The sequence below is a fragment of the Danio aesculapii genome, chromosome 3 (genome assembly GCF_903798145.1).
Source record: "Danio aesculapii chromosome 3, fDanAes4.1, whole genome shotgun sequence".
Classification (NCBI taxonomy): domain Eukaryota; kingdom Metazoa; phylum Chordata; class Actinopteri; order Cypriniformes; family Danionidae; genus Danio; species Danio aesculapii.
Genome location: NC_079437.1, coordinates 41,560,332 through 41,579,003, shown reverse-complemented (window position 1 = coordinate 41,579,003; position 18,672 = coordinate 41,560,332). Strand labels below are relative to the sequence as shown.

Here is an 18,672-nt window from a genome sequence, read left to right as displayed (position 1 = left end):
ATGGATTTTGTACGCAGCTGAAGATTTACTCACAGGTCTGCTGTCTTTTGCTCTTGCGGGATGTTTTGCTGGACTCACACCACACCGTAACACAGTCCTCCAGAAGCTTTAGGCTCCTATCCTTCCGCCAACGCTGCGATCGAACCTTCATCATCTTCGACCCCTGCAGCATCAGAAGCACATCTTCATCGTCCAACACACCTATGACACACACACACACAACTTTAAATTGAGTTTTTCTTTAAAGTCAGTCCAGCACACCTGCAACATATTATAAATCTGCAGTGTCAGACCTCCAAGAGTTATACATACTGTAATTCACTCCTAATGCATCTTCCCAAGGTTGTTCTCATATTCGTGCCAGAGATTAATACTTCCCGGCACTGAATCATATACTTTTTTGATATCTCATCCAAAACATGAACCAAAATCAACATATTACTCAACGAACTTCCAAACTAAACATATGTCCTAGCTTGCGCATACTCGAGATGTGAGAGCACCGGCAGGTCATAGGCTACAGTCACAAACATGAAGACTGATGTCATGTTAAAATGATGTAAGACGCCATCATAAGGGAGTCAATGTCAGCAGCAATGACCACACATACTTTATAGCAGGATATCAAATGACGTGTGCAGGTCATGAACTGTTAGATCTGTGTTTTTGTCATATTTCCATTCTTAATCATTAATTGCATGTGTGTTTAGCAGATTGTAATGGATTATAAACCTCTTATACAGGTTTGTGCAAGCTTGGAGAAAATACTTCACTAAGAGCAAAGACTGCAAAATTGTTGGTAGAACACGCTGAGCTTTTTATAAAGACTTTTCAAAGCTATGTTAAGCCTGGTTGTGTGGTGGGGTGCCTTTCTACAATAGACTGAGCTGGGGGGAAAAAGGCAGGCTGAGGGAGGAATTTAGTAAGAATGAATTGTGCAAGTTGAAATTCTTGTTTATTTGCACATACCATGTTTTTTTTTTGTTTAAATTTGCTGAAGGAATTTTCTAAATTATAGCTAGCTTTGATTAAGGTTGTAACTTTTTTAGCAAGGTAAGAGCCTGTTCACTTAGTACAATGTTAAATGGTCAAGCATAATGAATTTTTACCTTAATATTTTTGCGTGAAAACTGTCATACGTTTAACCTTCATAACTAGGGCTGCACAATATATCGTTTCAGCATCGATATCGCAATGTGTGAATGCTCAATAGTCACATCGAAACCTATATCAATTGCTTGTGTTTTTAAGGCCTGTTTAAACATTTTAAGCAAGTTTAAAGCATTTGGGCACAAGGAAAATTACATTTATAGCTTTAACAAAGTTGAATCGGTTTCTGGCATATATGTGGACATGTATGTTTCTGGCATATATGCGGACATATAGGTTTCTGGCATATATGTGGACATGTATGTTTCTGGCATATATGTGGACATATAGGTTCCTGGCATATATGTGGACATGTATGTTTCTGGCATATACGTGGACATATGTTTCTGGCATATATGTGGACATGTATGTTTCTGGCATATATGTGGACATGTATGTTTCTGGCATATACGTGGACATATGTTTCTGGCATATACGTGGACATATGTTTCTGGCATATACGTGGACATATGTTTCTGGCATATATGTGGACATATGTTTCTGGCAGATACGTGGACATATGTTTCTGGCAGATACGTGGACATATGTTTCTGGCATATACGTGGACATATGTTTCTGGCATATACGTGGACATATGTTTCTGGCATATATGTGGACATATGTTTCTGGCATATATGTGGACATATGTTTCTGGCAGATACGTGGACATATGTTTCTGGCATATATGTGGACATATGTTTCTGGCAGATACGTGGACATATGTTTCTTGCATATACGTGGACATATGTTTCTGGCATATATGTGGACATATGTTTCTGGCATATATGTGGACATATGTTTCTGGCAGATACGTGGACATATGTTTCTGGCATATATGTGGACATATGTTTCTGGCAGATACGTGGACATATGTTTCTTGCATATACGTGGACATATGTTTCTGGCAGATACGTGGACATATGTTTCTTGCATATACGTGGACATATGTTTCTGGCATATATGTGGACATAAGTTTCTGGCATATACGTGGACATATGTTTCTGGCATATACGTGGACATATGTTTCTGGCATATACGTGGACATATGTTTCTGGCATATATGTTTCTGGTATATATTTGGATATATATGTTTCTGGCATATACGTGGACATATGTTTCTGGCATATATGTGGACATATATGTTTCTGGCATACACGTGGACATATGTTTCTGGCATATATGTTTCTGGCATATATTTGGATATATATGTTTCTGGCATATATGTGGACATATATGTGGACATATACGTTTCTGGCATATATGTGGACCTATATGTTTCTGGCATATATGTGGACATGTGTTTCTGGCATATATGTGGACATGTGTTTCTGGCATATATGTGGACATGTGTTTCTGGCATATATGTGGACATGTGTTTCTGGCATATATGTGGATATATATGTTTCTGGCATATATGTGGACATTTATATGTTTCTGGCATATACATGGACATATATGTGGACATATACGTTTCTGGCATATATGTGGACCTATATGTTTCTGGCATATATGTGGACATGTGTTTCTGGCATATATGTTTCTGGCATATATTTGGAAATATATGTTTCTGGCATATACGTGGACATATGTTTCTGGCATATACATGGACATATATGTGGACATATACGTTTCTGGCATTTATGTGGACATACACGTTTCTGGCATATACGTGGACATATGTTTCTGGCATATATGGGACATATAGCTTTCTGGCATTTATGGGACATATATGTTTCTGGCAAATACGTGGACATATGTTTCTGGTATATATGGGACATATAGGTTTCTGGCATATACGTGGACATATGTTTCTGGCATATATGGGACATGTGTTAAACATGTAGGCGAGATATATGTTTCTGGCATATATGTGGACATATATGTTTCTGACATATTTGGGGCATACAGTTTCTGGCATATATGTGGACATATATTTTTCAGCCATATATGTGCACATATATGTTTCTGGCATATATGGTACATATATGTTCCTGGCATATATGGGATATATATGTTTCTGACATATATATTTCTGACATATATGGGACATATAGGTTTCTGACATATACTATATGTTAACATGAACTAAAAATGAACAATGCATTTATTCATTGTTAACAGTATTCATTCATGCATTTTCCTTCAGTATAGTCCCTTATTTATCAGGGGTTGCCACAGCGGAATGAACCAATAACTATTCGGGCATTAGTAAATGTTGAACTATGATTAGTAAATTCTGTACAACTGTTGTTCATTCTTCATTCATGTTAGTAAATACATAACTATCATTAACTATTGTTGAAACCTTATTGAAAAGTGTCACCTTAATGAGTTTTAAAAGGGAAAAAAGAGGTGTGACAGTTAAGTACATTCCTGGTTCTCTACCAGAGCTTGAACTGGACTGAATAGCCCTGAAAAACAGACAGAGGTCATGCTCAGAGTGAATTCGCCGCTCCACATTCTTTCACAGCATGGAGATTTGCTCCAATCAACACAACTGCAAACCCTCTTCCCATCATCAGCGCTCTGAAGCCTGATTACATCTATTCAATTCATCTTCATTTCTATAGCGCTTTTTACAATGCAGAGTGTGTCAAAACAGCTGAGCCCCGATTATGCATTAAAAAAGGTCATATTTTGGTTTTGGGGGTCTCCAACAACAGGTTGATATGCATGCATGGTCGAAAAGCACTTTCATTGTTTTAATATGTATTTATTTTTACCTAATTATCCCAACGACTCCCATTGGAATCGTTCAGCGATTCATTCGTTAACAAACCCTTCCTTTGCATGAGGCTAATCTGTGCTGATTGGTCTGATGACCCAGTCTGATTAGTTGACTGTGTTCAGCGTGAGACGGAGAGAAATGCCAAGTACTCAGAGCAAAGAGTATATGTGTGCAGGAATGCATGCAGGAATGCATTAAAGCAATGAAGTTAAACACCAGCATATTGCTCTATTCTTAACCATAACCACAAGTAATAACAGCGACACAAATTCAGTATTAATCCACACAGTGGCAAAAGTTGAACTATTTTGAAAATTGGCCGCATGGCATGTGTGAGGAACAGCTGATGGTTGCCCTAGCAAAGACAAAGAGCAGAGGATCGCGAGCACAAAACTCATTTAAATCGCTAAAGGAAGAAGCAGGCGTTGCGTTTTCAATGTGGTTTTAGATGCAATATGTGAATAGCCCATAGAGATTTAACCCGAGAGATAAAGTACAAGCACTGATCTATAATAGATATGCAATTACAAGCCACACAGTGCGATTACAAGTTACAACACACAATTAAATACATATTTTGCGAACTACAGAAAACAAGCCAACCCTTTTAATCACACTTCACGTTGTGTGGGGAGGAGAAACACTTACAGGATCTGGAGGAAAAAGAAACTGGTCCATCCAAACTGTGTAAAAGTTACTGACAAATTCCCATACATTAGTAGCCTTTGCTGATCCTTCCTTTAATAACAAATGGCCGGCAAATCCTAAGCTGCAGGGTGGGTTATTGTATCAATCATCAAAAAAAGGACAGCACACGGCTGGCTATACTGTGGTGTTGTTGTGAAAATAACCTTTAACCCCTTATTCCCCACAGCGCATGCTAGCCATCTTTTTAGTGATAGCAATCTTCACGTCATGATCAAGCATGATCCCTCGCACTCCACTAGTGTCTGAAGGGAAAGGAGCATTCAAGTTTTACTGGATTCGGCAGTTCATATTTGGCAATATCCCATATTGACGTCGATGCGTGCAGGCAAAAGATCCAAACAAAGGACAAATCAATCATTTGACTCTGAGTCGACTAAACAGAATCAACAGTTTAAAACACAGTGCACTTTCAAATTTAAATCTCTAGATGTTTCCATTCACTTAGAGCTGTGCTACACACTGCATGGGTGGTAATTTTCCAAAAACTCATAAAAGGGGCTCTTTAACGTTGGTGCCAATAGCCTAGTGGTTAAGTGCGCCGACATATAGCACCATGGTGCTCACAGCGACCTGAGTTCGATTCCCAGTTCGAGGTCCTTTGCTGACCCCTCTCTCTGCTCCCAATACTTTCCTGTCTGTAACCTCCACTATCCTATTCAAATTAAAGATGAAAACCCCCTGAAAAAAATTATTTAAAAAAAGAAGCTCTTTAACAGATAAAGAAAAAAAAAGAAAAAAACAAAAACAACATTTCAGATTGTGGAACTTTCCACCAAGTCAGGCAGGCAGGCAGAAGAGTAGTGGTAGAATGCTAGCATAGTTCTAGGGCTGCACGATATTTAAAAAATCTGACATTGCAATATTTTGTTTTGCTGCGATATATATTGCGATGTGAATACAATATCTGACGATTTCAATAGCTCCATTTGCAAAGATTTCATTAATTTAGATAGACTGGGATCAAGTCTTTTTCTATGCAGTGCATCTGCATAAAATATAATAAATTACAAGCATATATAAATACGACAGAGCAAAAATGGGGAGTGTAACAGTGTTTAAGTACAGAAATTGAACCTATCAAACGTAAAACAACATGCTCATCGCAATATTTACAATTATTTTTTAATCTTTAATAAACAATCTAATCCTGCGATGTGCGGTTACACACATTGTGGAATTAGTGCTCAAACGATATATTGTTCAGCCAAACTAGTTCAGTTCGGTTTAGTGCAAATGTCACTGTTGTTCAGTTCAGTTTAGATCAGCATTAATACTATTCAGATCAATGCAAATCTAATACAAAAACACTGCTTTTGCTCATTACACTCACAAGTAAAAAATGATCAACTTAAAAAGAAAAATGCGGTGACATTAAGGAACAACGAATTAAATTATTTTTGTTAAAAAGCCTGGCGGTCAACAGATGAGGAGTCCAAACTCTCTCAACAGTTTCTTCTGAATAGCCAAGAGTGTTTGCAGCACAGAGAGCCTCACCACAGCAACCAGACTGATAAAGCTGCTCTGACAAGTGTGTGTGTGTGCAGCACAAAAGAAAAACACTGCGGGAGGTGGAGAGAAGGTTTCTTTGCCAAGGTACAGAGCCAGAACTAATGAAAAGATTGTTAAATGTACTCAGAGCGCCCCTTTTGGATATCATCTTTCATGTAGTATGTAACAGATAAGCTATTCGTGAACATAAAAGGTCTGCAAAGTTTGAAAGATCAAAGTGCAAGGTCAATGAACCTACTGGCTCACAAAATAATGAACCAATTTTGAGCGACCTCATACGAGCAATCAGTAATTCCAGATTTACTTCCTTCATAACGGTTTGTAACACATTTGCATAATGTCAGCCTATGGTCTTCGCTAGCTGCCCATTAACAATGTCTACTTTGACACTCAAAATAGTTGTAGCTGAGAGAATGAAACTTTAGGTTTGTTTTGGAGAGGATGTTGTTTCATGAGCTACCAAATCCACTGTATTTGTTTCCAAAGAATGAGGACTCAGTATTGTTATGGTTAAAATGCAACTATTATTATTGTTCGTACATCTATATGTTTGCCAGTGCCAAGAAGAGCCCATAGAGCTCAAATTCAGTTATAGTAAAGTACATTTGGTGTCTGACAAATGCTGTAAGCTGTAGACCCTGGGCTTGCAAAATTTCAGATTTCCTGGTACCCTTTTGGGCAGGCACTCTTCAGATTTTGATAGCCAAAAATAAATTGAATTTTCCCCGAAAAGAAAAGACATTATTTACTAAATTAAAAGAAATACATACATTTACTAAATGAAATATATATATAAACAACCACAATTTATTTCATTAATTTTAATTGTTCCTGAAAAAAAGTCAGGTGTAATCCTGGTAGGTCTACCTTTATTTTTTGTTTCTGTTTTTAAACAAATTGTTACCAATGTGCAGGTTCTTTTGTGAACACCAGTCAGCGTAAACTCAAATTCAAACACATATTGATAGTGGTTGCTTGATGAATGAAAATTACACACAACATAATTACCCAGTTTGGGAGAGAACGCTAAAGCACTGAAATAGGCTATAATTTTCCTCTCATTAAAATGATTAAGATTAACAGACAGGCAGGGTGGATTAATTTTTGCTAGCCTGCCTGGAAATTAATAGCCCCGGGACATCAGGTTAGCAGTTCTGAACACACCTAGCCATCTGACCAATCAGAACAGAGTAGACTGTCTGACATGTAGGGGCTTAGAAAGACCAGACCTTTAAACAAACCATTTCAGACACTGAGAAAAGAGATGATGCTGCAATGCATTACATTTAATGAGAAATTATTTGATGTTTGTACTGTAAAAGACATTCTGGACTAATCTGAGAAACTTTGAAACTTAATTATATGAGGAACTTTTATTAAAATGAGTTAAAAAGATTTATTGAACATGTAGCAGGTCAATATGCAAACACAATAATGAGCCTGTGATAAACAGACATCTTATTATAGTTGAGATATTACAATCGTGAGTCCAATAATATAAGCAAAGTGTCCCTGAATATTTTTGACTGTAGAATTACAGCCGTTTGTTTTGTAAATACGTCACTGCAGTGTGTAATGCAGGCTTTGTAAAGGCTCTGTTTTAAATCTGTGATTGCAATACCAACTTCTGGGAACAAAAAAACACAACACTTAAGCACTGTTATTAGTTTCATACGCAAACAGGATAGCCAGTCAAAATGGAGGTCACCTATGTTGAATAATGATATGCATAAAAACTGAATGTTTAGTTGTAAGAGTCTTTGATAGGGATGTTTTTAAAGATATGAAGTGTTATTTGTTTTTTGATTAACTTAAGGTAGACTAATGTTCAAAGCTTTGCAAGATTGGGTTTGAGATCACATTTATATAGAGTATTTATCAATTATGCATTAAACTTAGCACGGTAAGTCACAGTAAACACATTTATAATGTTACAAATGATTCAAATGGCGACGCAGTGGCGCAGTAGGTAGTGCCATCGCCTCACAGCAAGAAGGTCGCTGGTTCGAGCCTCGGCTGAGTCAGTTGGTGTTTCTGTGTGGAGTTTGCATGTTCTCCCTGTGTTCGCGTGGGTTTCCTCCGGGTGCTCCGGTTTCCCCCACAGTCCAAAGACATGTGAAACAGGTGAATTGGGAAGGCTGAATTGTCCGTAGTGTATGAGTGTGAGTGAGAGTATGGATGTTTCCCAGAGATGGGTTGCAGCTGGAAGGACATCTGCTGCGTAAAACGTGCTGGATAAGTTGCTGGTTTATTCCGCTGTGGCGACCCCTGATTAATAAAGGGACTAAGCTGAAAAGAAAATGAATGAATGAAATGATTCAAACATTGATGAAAACTGTGTCAAATGTATTTTAAGCACCATATCACAATTTTAGATGCGACTCTGAAGCATGACTGCCATAACAGCAATACTTACAGTTTAAAGTCTATTAAAATAGAAATTTATAAAATGATTACACCAAAAATATGTTGTTTTTACAGTATTTTAATCAAATACAAGCTAACTTATAAAGCACAAGAGACTTGTATATTAAACTATATTTAAAAGTTAAATTAGTTATATTAAATATAGATGTTTGTGAAGAGATGACTCATGTTTTACTGTATGCATGCAACGTTTAGACTACTAAAGTTACCTACAGTTCACCTAAGGTGCTTCTTAGTGAGCATATCTATATTTAGAGCAAACGTGGGCAGAACTGCACGGATGACTTATTCTTCTTGTTACTTTGTCATTTAGCTGTCATGGGACTTAACGTCATCGCACTGGATTCATCAGCAAATCTCACCCCAAAAACAGTTGAATAACTTCGTTTTCTCTCATTCAAGAGCCTCTTGATATTCCAACTGGAGTGCTGTTTTTCTGAAGTGTTGGCACAGTCGTAACATGAAATCACACCACTGAAGAGCACCAACTTGTAAAGCATATTCATGCAAGCCACCCAACATCAATTTATGAGTGCAATATATTTCAACGTTACAGTAGTGATACTCAATACAGCATATCTATTGACACAGTAGCTACGAAAGATAAAGCCAGATCATTCGTAGCCATGGAAAAGGGCTTAGATAAAAAGAATTCATTCTTCATTGGTTGCTATGGAAAGTAATACTGATGAGCCTGCATGGGCTAATTAAACTGATCATGGTAATCACCCACTCATAAGAGCTTAAATAAACAGTCCTGGAGTATAAAAAAAATGAAGACACTGAATGCTGATTGTAAGTGATAGAGCAAAAACATTCAGCTCAGCTATAATGTTGAGTATAAAAGAGAGTTTGTGCAGTGATGACGTAGAACCACTTTAGGTTTCCCAAAAACATTTTAATAATCAGTTCTTAAACAAGCCATTCTTTTCCTAGGATGAAGAACATTATATTTACCTAAAGAACTACTTTTCCATTGCTAAAGATCTTTTTTTATTATTTCTATTGATGGTAAAAGTTGTTTATGGAACAACTGAGGTGTGATAAACATCTGCTGAATGACCTGCTAAGGTCAATAAAAGCTCTAGAACAAAAGACCATTGCTGTAAAACAATAATATAATATAAATATACGCCCTAAAAACTATTCCTGGAAATCAGCCATTGTTCACGAGGCATGGAGCTTATTAATACATGCACTTCAGGATTATATAATGCAGCAGTCATGAATTTGAATTAAATGTGTACATTATTTATATATATATATATATATATATATATATGAGCAATTCCATGCAAATGTCAACCTTGCCATGAAAAAAAAAAATTTCACCAAAATACGGAAACCGTTTCTGGGTTTTTTGGGTAACCAAGTATTTTACAGTACTTTAAAAATACTCAAAAATGCATCTGTCAGTGTTTTCAAACTACTACATTTGATTTACCAAAGTCATACAAGTGGCAATTTCACATCTGTCACATCCATAACGGAGAGATATCACATCCACAACGACACTTTTCCTCATAAATGTGAAAATATTAAATAAAATAAAACCAATCATTTTTGTTTTATAATGAGCCAACTCTTACCCTTTGATTATCATTGTTTATTTTGGGTTATTCAGTTTAATTCACAGAATTTCTACAAAGTATGTTGTTTACTGTAAACCCGCAGACTTTTTTGTCACATCCATTAAGCATGTTTATTTTCCTCATTTAAAGTACAAAACATGTTTACAGATTGATATTTTTCTGGTCCCGTAACTCTGTGGTTGTTCTGGAAAATATAAACAAAAGTTTCAATATAATGTTAACGTATACTTTCTATGCGAATTCATGTTTTGAGTTTTTACTGCAAATGTAACATCCATAATGCTGGAATTATATATATGAATATATTTATTATTAAATTCAAGCAAAATATTGCAAAAAAATTACAACCTACAAACTTTCAACTAATTTTTTCCATTTTTTGCTTCTCTTGATTTTTCCTCTTTTTTTAATTTGTATTTAATATTTGTCTATACCATATAAAATTGACTGTACTGGTTTTTGGACCGTTATCGGAAGTTATTTTGTTAGAAAGCTCCAAATTTGGCTTCAGTACCGACTAATCTAATGTATATGCACAAATATTGTATAGCTTCCTATTAAAAATATGAATTTAAAAGAGAGATTTGGGAGGGGTGCACTTATACAGTATACGTTGAGCACTGTATATTACATACAGTATGATAATTATTCTACATGTTTTCAGATATGTTTACCTCTCCACCTTCTCATCAAAAGCATGAAGCATAAAGGTTTCATCTGATACTAACATGACCTGTTGGTTGCAGATATCAGCTTATTGCTTTTAATAACATCTTAGGTATTTGCGATTAAAGAGTTGATATTAAAAGGTAATGTGTAGGTGGTGGTGACCTCAGATGCTATCATTATGTTGCTGAAGGGTAGAGATGAGAGGTAAACATGAGTGGGAAAAAATAAACGTGTGGTTTCAAGTGTGGAGATGTGGTTACACACAGAGTATGTTTATTAAGGCTGCACGATATTGGAAAAATGTAACATTGTGAGATTTATTTATTTTGCGATATGTATACAATTTCACCAGATGACTAGCATAACTACTTGGAAAGAATTTATAATTTAAGATTGATTGGGATGATTCTGTAGGGAGTGAATCTGCATAAAATATACTAAACAATCCACAAGCATAGATAAACTCAATAAAGAAAAAGATCCCATTAAATAAACAGCGTTTTATTGTTTTCCGAGGAGTCTAACTGTATTCAGCATACAGTAATTGAATAACATAAAATAATACTGTCAATAAAATTAATTGTTAATTTTTCCGAAGTTAGAAATAATACAATTTATTATGCCTGAATGCTTTTAAAATCCTCATACAGTCACATACCTTAAAAACACTTGTGAAATGATCATTTATTGTCCAGACTCAACATTTCATACTCTGTGGTGTGTCTATTGCGAATGCTCACAATGCTGAAACGATATATTGTGCAACCATAATGTTAATTATAGGAATCAAAATACGCCAGGTCTCTCTAAATAGCAGTAAAACATATAATACTGTATCACATACAGTACATTGTTGCAGTTAGTTGGAAAGATTTTTTTAAATGTAAAATATTGTGTACACTGACATTATTATCTACACAGCAACACATTTTCAAAAAGCATGTAAGAAAATAGACTGCGTTCGTTACATGTTTATGATTATTCATATGTCCTTACAGTCCTTTAATCAAACCGAATGTTATATTACTTTAAATTATAATGTTAAAATGTTAATTTAATAAGTTACAATAGCATAAAAATAAAACTGACTTACTTAAAATATAATTTTTATTTTAAATTGTGAATTATTACAATACAACAGGATTAAATCCCATTCTGAAAACGTGTTTTAGTTTCCAAAGTGAATTACAATAAACAGGAAAGTGTTGCAGGGCAGATAGAATCAAACTACAAAAGCCTTCAAAAAGAAATCAAAACAAATGCTCCCTCATGCAGTAAATACTCAATCCAACTATTACCATAATTTTACATTAGTCCTTGAATAAAATGATGCATTTATAGCACAATCTTTGCCAAAAACAGGTCAAAAGACTCCCAAATAACAAAACAAAACTTCACACTAATAGCTCAATACATAACATTTATCATATATATTAATTCACACATCATCCAAAGTGCACAGATGTCGAAGAAAACAAATGTATTGATTCGTTAATTTGACATTTCACATTATTGGAGTAGAAAACAAGTTAATGGCTGTGACTGCGTTTAGTTAATGTGTAGTCAAAGAAACTATGTGTGCTTCAAGTAAGATTTAAAAACACATTGTCCAAAAGACAAAACTCACCAAGCCTCCGCAGCGGATCGTGAGTTTTCGACTCCACCGATTTGGATTCAGTCTGAACGGTCTCGGGTTGCTTCTTTCTCCCCAACATGTTGAATAATCCTTTGAATCCAGGCGGTACAGCTTAAACCCGCATTGAACCGAGAATTAAATGTGAAGAAGTCCAGAAGTATCGCTGCAGCGTGTTTGTCAGACGGTCGGTGAGTGTATGTGAATCTCTGCACGGCTGCTGGTGTGACGCCTGTCGCAACACTTGACGCTTCTAAACACGCAACGCGAGTAACTTGAGTAGATTTTCATTCCTCTGCTGCTGAACACCAGTCATTCATTTGCCTCAGCAAACTATCTGAATACAGAAGCAGATGGTGTAATTGTGTGGTTACTTTTATTTTTAGGCTGTATAGCTAGCTCTCCGTCGATGATCAGGTGTCACAAAATATATAAAAACTGTTACTATAAAAAGTTTAAATGGAGAACATGAACTTGTCACAGACTTGTGACTTGTTTGGACTCCGCCTGTTGGGTTTATTCATGAAGGTGTTACGAGTTTTTGGGTTTCTGAGATTTTCAGTGTCAGTGGGCGGATATGAACATTCATAAGTTTCACGGACATGCGCGTGGTACTGAGAACTTTTAGTTCACTCCTTCAATCTCATCAGACATATATTCCTTTATGAAGATAGTGAAGTATATCCCTATATATGTGGATGCAAATTCTGTCATTAGTTACTCATGCTCCTCTTGTTTCTTTTTTTCTCTTGAACATAAAGGAAGAAATGTTGAAGAATGTTAGCGGAGACATTTAATAATAGTGAATATACCATATTCTTTTAAGGATTCTTTGATGAATAGAGAGTACATTTGTTTAACAGAAAAAAAAACATTATAAATTTGCGGGTGGCATATGGCGCAACAGCAAGAAGGTCGGTGGTTCGAGCCTCAGCTAGGTCAGTAGGTATTTGTGTGGAGTTTGCATGTTCTCCCCGTGTTCGCGTGGGTTTCCTCCGGGCGCTCCGGTTACAGGTGGATTAAATAAGCAAAATTGTCCATAGTGTATGTGTGTGAATGAGTGTGTATGTGTATTTTCTTGGGATGGGTTGCAGCTGGAAGGGCATCCCCTGCGTAAAACATATGCTGGATAAGTTGGCGGTTCATTCCGCTATGGCGACCAAGACCTTGTTGTAGTTTTTGTTTAACAAAATGAATACCAACCAAACAAATCTTAATCTTGCACTTTTAAATGGTAAAATCATCGAGTGATATCAAGAACCACGATCAAGATTGTGAGTCTCATACTTATTTATAAGAATTTTTATGTAATTTTTTTACAGCAAATTCAATAAACATTCTACTCAAAAATTGTATTTACAGATTCTACTCATAATTCAAAGACTTTATTTGACTTATTCTGCATTTTGACTTTTATTTACAAACATAAAGACAAAATGTCACTGTACATGATTTTGAATGTCCACACCAACTCCTAAATAGCAAAAAAAGTAGTCATGTCAAGTCAAAGTGTCTTTAACTGAGGCCCAATTCTGAACATACACGTTTATGAAACTTTCTGACATAACCATTTAAGCTACAAGAACAAACATTAAAGTGTTAACAGATCAAATGTCATCATTGTGCACACAAAGAACTTATAAAAGTCAAAGAAGTTTTTAAAATGTTTATTAATAATAATAATAATAATAATTAATTTATATAGTGCCTTTAAAACTTAAATCTCAAAGTGCTTTACACAAAAATAATACAGATATGAAACAGTTTAGAATAACAGTAAAACTGAATCATTCAAGATTAAACGTTCAAAATTGCTAAAACATTCAAAATAGATAAAACATTTCAATATCTAGAAACATAAAACAAACCGAGAATGCAAACCTCATGAATAGGCGAGTGTAAAGTAGTGAGTTTTCAAGGATGATTTAAACAATTTAAAAGATTCAGCGTGTCTAATGTCATAGGGGAGAGAGTTCCAGAGCCTCGGAGCCAGGGATGCGAAAGCCCAGTCACCCATCGAGCGCAGACGAGTGGAGGGGACTGTTAAAAGACCAGATACTGATATGGTTCTGAGCTCTAAATCATGGTCGAATGACAGCTTTGAATGTTTAAAGAACATAGCAATAAATAACAGGTAACATGTAATCTTATGAGAAGTGCAGTCCCCTATGTGGTATTGTTATTTCTGTGCCTCTGAGTACAGTCCCACAGATGGCATTAAGAATATACAGAAAATAATTCATTCATTTTTCTTCGGCTTTTTATTTACCACACTGGAATGAACCGCCAACTTATCCAGCATATCCTTTACACAGCTTATTTCGGCTGCAACCCAGTACTGGGAAACACTCTCACATTCATACACAATGGCCAATTTAGTTTTATTCAATTCACCTATTACCCAGCTGGGACTCAAATCACTGACCTTCTTGCTGTGAGGTGACAGTGCTAATCACTGAGCCATCGTGCCGCCTGTATAGAACGTTGAAAATAAAAAAATTTGAATCCGCAACTCTTCTTAATCTGTGCTCACACTAGTTTCCAGTATGTTTTAAATTTCTGTACAGAGAGGTCACGTTTTGTAGTTGGTCTCCTGCATTCATGTGATGATTTCTGAGGTCAGAGTTCACCAAGCATGAACTTTGGAATGCAAAACTTTTTTCACGAGCTTGAGTTTCTAGTCGGTTGCATTGACTGAAGCCTAACTGAAATTGAAGCTTAATGGGTTGCCATGGATACTAAAAGGAATGCAGTGTAAAGTTCAAAAGCCATTAAGAAAATCTCACTTCTAACTACGGCATGACCACTACTAACCTGCAGAGATGATAGAAACGTCATCATAATGGAAACAACTGAAGGGGTGAAACACATTATTAACAAATGAACAGTTGTGCACTTTGACTACATGCATTTCACCAGGGGTGCCTCCAAGGCCTCCACTGCCACCCCTGTGTAAAGTCTGACCACCCCTGTGGCCACCCTAATATGATTTTGCTGTTGACATTACTAATTTAAATGTACTTATGTAAATTAACAATATTTCAATAAATAAATAAATAGCAGCGACTAAATTATTGTGGATTAATTGGTGCCACTGACGTAGATGATTCACCACCGGTTCATTCCGCTGTGGTGACCCCTGATGAATAAAGGAACTAAGCCAAAGGAAAATGTATGACTGAATGAATGAATATATGTATATTTGTGTGTGTGTGTGTGTGTGTGTGTGTGTGTGTGTGTGTGTGTGTGTGTGTGTGTGTTCTGTTTGCGGACAGCTATGGTCAAACAAATAAAAAACCTAAATATCAGGTTGGGTCGGGAAATAGAGACTCTCAAGTTCCTCTTCGCCTCTCTGCCACATGCGTGTCCAACATTCTTCAAAATATATTCTCTTTTTTGTATGTGTGTGTTTGTTCAACAGAAAAAGAAACTCATAATAGTTTGAAACCACTTAAGAGTGTGTATGAGTTTTCATTTTTGGATGAAATTTAAAATTTGATAGTCATGTTAAAAATATAAGAAGGTTAAGCCAGGTCTAAACTGTTTTTGTTTTATTAAAGGTTTTTAACCTATCAAACTGCAAAATTATACATACACATTCTCTCACTTGACGTTTTGCATTACATCGTGGTCACAAGCTTCTTTAACTACATTGAAACCTATAGACTCGATATATAAACAAGCAGTTAAAATTATGGACTTAAAGCCTATGCGATCATTGTCATATTTTATATAAACATAACCTTTTTAGTTTTGATAGTTTTATTAAATTTAATTAACTTAAATTTGGTTTTAAATGTTTAAATAATCATGTTCCAATGCTGTTTTAGATCTAATCAGCAGACATTAAACCTCGCACAGTCACACAAGCAACTGCTAATGGTGACTGTCTAGTGCCAGAGTGTAAGACCTCATTTGGTCAATCTGTTTTTCTCTGTAAATGGAGCCAAGTTGTGGAATGATTTACCTGTTAGCCTACAATTAGAAAGTAATATAAAGATTTTTAGTAGTGTTCTGAAAAAGTATGTCACCTTAGATTTATTAGGTTCTATCTGACCTTTTTGTCAAAATTGACTTATTGACATTCTTATTAAATGACAACTTATTTACATTATTGGATTTTATTTTATAATTTGTTTACATTTTAAGACTTTTTATTTAAAAAATAAATGTTACACATATCGAGTGCTATATGGAACGCAAAAAGCTCAACATCTCAAAATCATTCAGAATGCAGATAGAACCTTACAATTCCAAGGTGACGATAGTTAAAAACAAATCAGCAGTGTTTATATATATATATATATATATATATTATATTTTCATTTTGTCAATTTTGTCAAGCCTCCTGTGGACAGGTGTTGAGAATTAGCAAGTTTGCTAAAACACTTAAACAAATGCATTTGGTTGTCCAGTGTAATTGTAATTTATCAAATAAATAAATAAATCAAATGAACCTTTCTTTTATTATATACTATGTATTAATATTTTAAACATATAATATAAATATCTTTTTTTTAATAAATAAGAAAATTGCCGTTTTCTCCACTTGAGCCCCTGCCCCTCAATACAGTATGTCTCTACACGTCCCCGTGACAGTACTGATTACAGTACATCCATCTTTTCACACTGGACAACTGAGGGAATTAATTATTTAAAAAGTCAGATTATAACACTCACTGCTCCATTCAGTCAGGGACGACTCCAAAACAGTTTGTAAACTATTAAAAAATCATTGAATACAAAACCTCAGATATAGACGTGCATTCATATTCATGAAACACAACTTCTCAGAAATCGGAAAGCTCGCAACGAATGCAAACGTCTTTCGGCCACTCCATGGTTTGAGGTTGCGGCGAGATTTACTACTCGGAAGGAACACAAATCAATGTAATGCTGCCACCTGCTGACACACTCATGAAATAAATAAGTAAATAAAACATTAAAATGAGTTAAAATTCCACCTAATAAAATATATAAATAAAAACAAAGAAAAATCTGTCCAGCTATTCCATCCATGGTAGGTACATTCTACCCTGTTAAAATTATCAGCGTTTTTTGTATAGCTCTGATATATCTCTTACTATTTTTATTCATCCGACCATATCTATTCAACAATCATCTGATTTATCATCCATGCATCCATCCCAAATACACTACAAGTAAATGATATTAATGACATCATATTGATTAGTTATGTTTTTAAGACAAATTAACAAAATCCAAGACAAAACAATCTAACCACCCTCACGTTTAAACCTGTTAAATATTTTCACTTAACACACTGACCTGTACAGCTTTTTAGAGTCCTCTATAAGCTAATAATGCACACACACACACGCATACGCACACACACACACACACACACACACACACACACACACACACACACACACACACACACACACACACACACACACACACACACACACACACACACACACACACACACACACACACACACACGCACGCACGCACGCACGCACGCACGCACACACACACACTAAAAATGTTCGGTTCCACACAATTGATTTGTGTTGGAACAACATGAAGGAATTAAGTTAACTTGTTAGTTTTTACAAATTTAAGTGGATTGAACATAATACAATTAAGTTGTCCCAGAAAAAATCTCAAGAATTTTGTTGTTTCAGCTGACTTTAAATAAGTAGTTTGAACAAACAGCAAACGTCATTTTTTTTAGTGTACATACAATTGAAGACATACAAATTTATAAGCCCCCCCCCCCCCCCCCCCCCCCCCCCCCCACACCTTTGAATTTTTTTTTCTTTTTTATATATTTCCCAAATGATGTTCAACGAAGCAAGGAAATTTTTACAGTATGTCTGATATTTTTTTCTTCTGGATAAAGTCTTATTTGTTTTATTTCGGCTAGAATAAAAGCAGTTTTTAATTTTTTTAAAAACATTTTAAAGTCAATATTATTAGCCCCTTTAAGCTATATTTTTTTTTCGATAGTCTACAGAACAAACCATCATTATACAATAACTTGCCTAATTACCCTAACCTGCCTAGTTAACCTAATTAACCCAGTTAAGCCTTTAAATGTCACTTTAAGCTGTATAGAAGTGTCTTGAAAAATATCTAGTCAAATATTATTTACTGTCATCATGACAAAGATAAAATAAATCAGTTATTAGAAATGAGTTATTAAAACTATTATGTTTAGAAATGTGTTGAAAAAAATCTTCTCTTCGTTAAACAGAAATTGGAGGAAAAATAAACAGGGGGGCTAATAA

General features: G+C 35.4%; 1 protein-coding gene across 1 annotated transcript in view; it reads right to left on the bottom strand.

The window, feature by feature from the left end:
• plcd3a (phospholipase C, delta 3a) overlaps positions 1-12,803 on the bottom strand; it is a 67,310-nt gene extending 54,507 nt beyond the window's left edge. The window contains exons 1-2 of the mRNA XM_056454019.1: positions 12,410-12,803; positions 34-201 (exon numbers count right to left, since the gene is read on the bottom strand). Of these exons, the coding sequence (XP_056309994.1) occupies positions 34-201; positions 12,410-12,497 (256 nt within the window). The 5' untranslated portion in view covers positions 12,498-12,803. The remainder of the gene's footprint in view (positions 1-33; positions 202-12,409) is intronic.
• Positions 12,804-18,672: the final 5,869 nt, after the last annotated feature.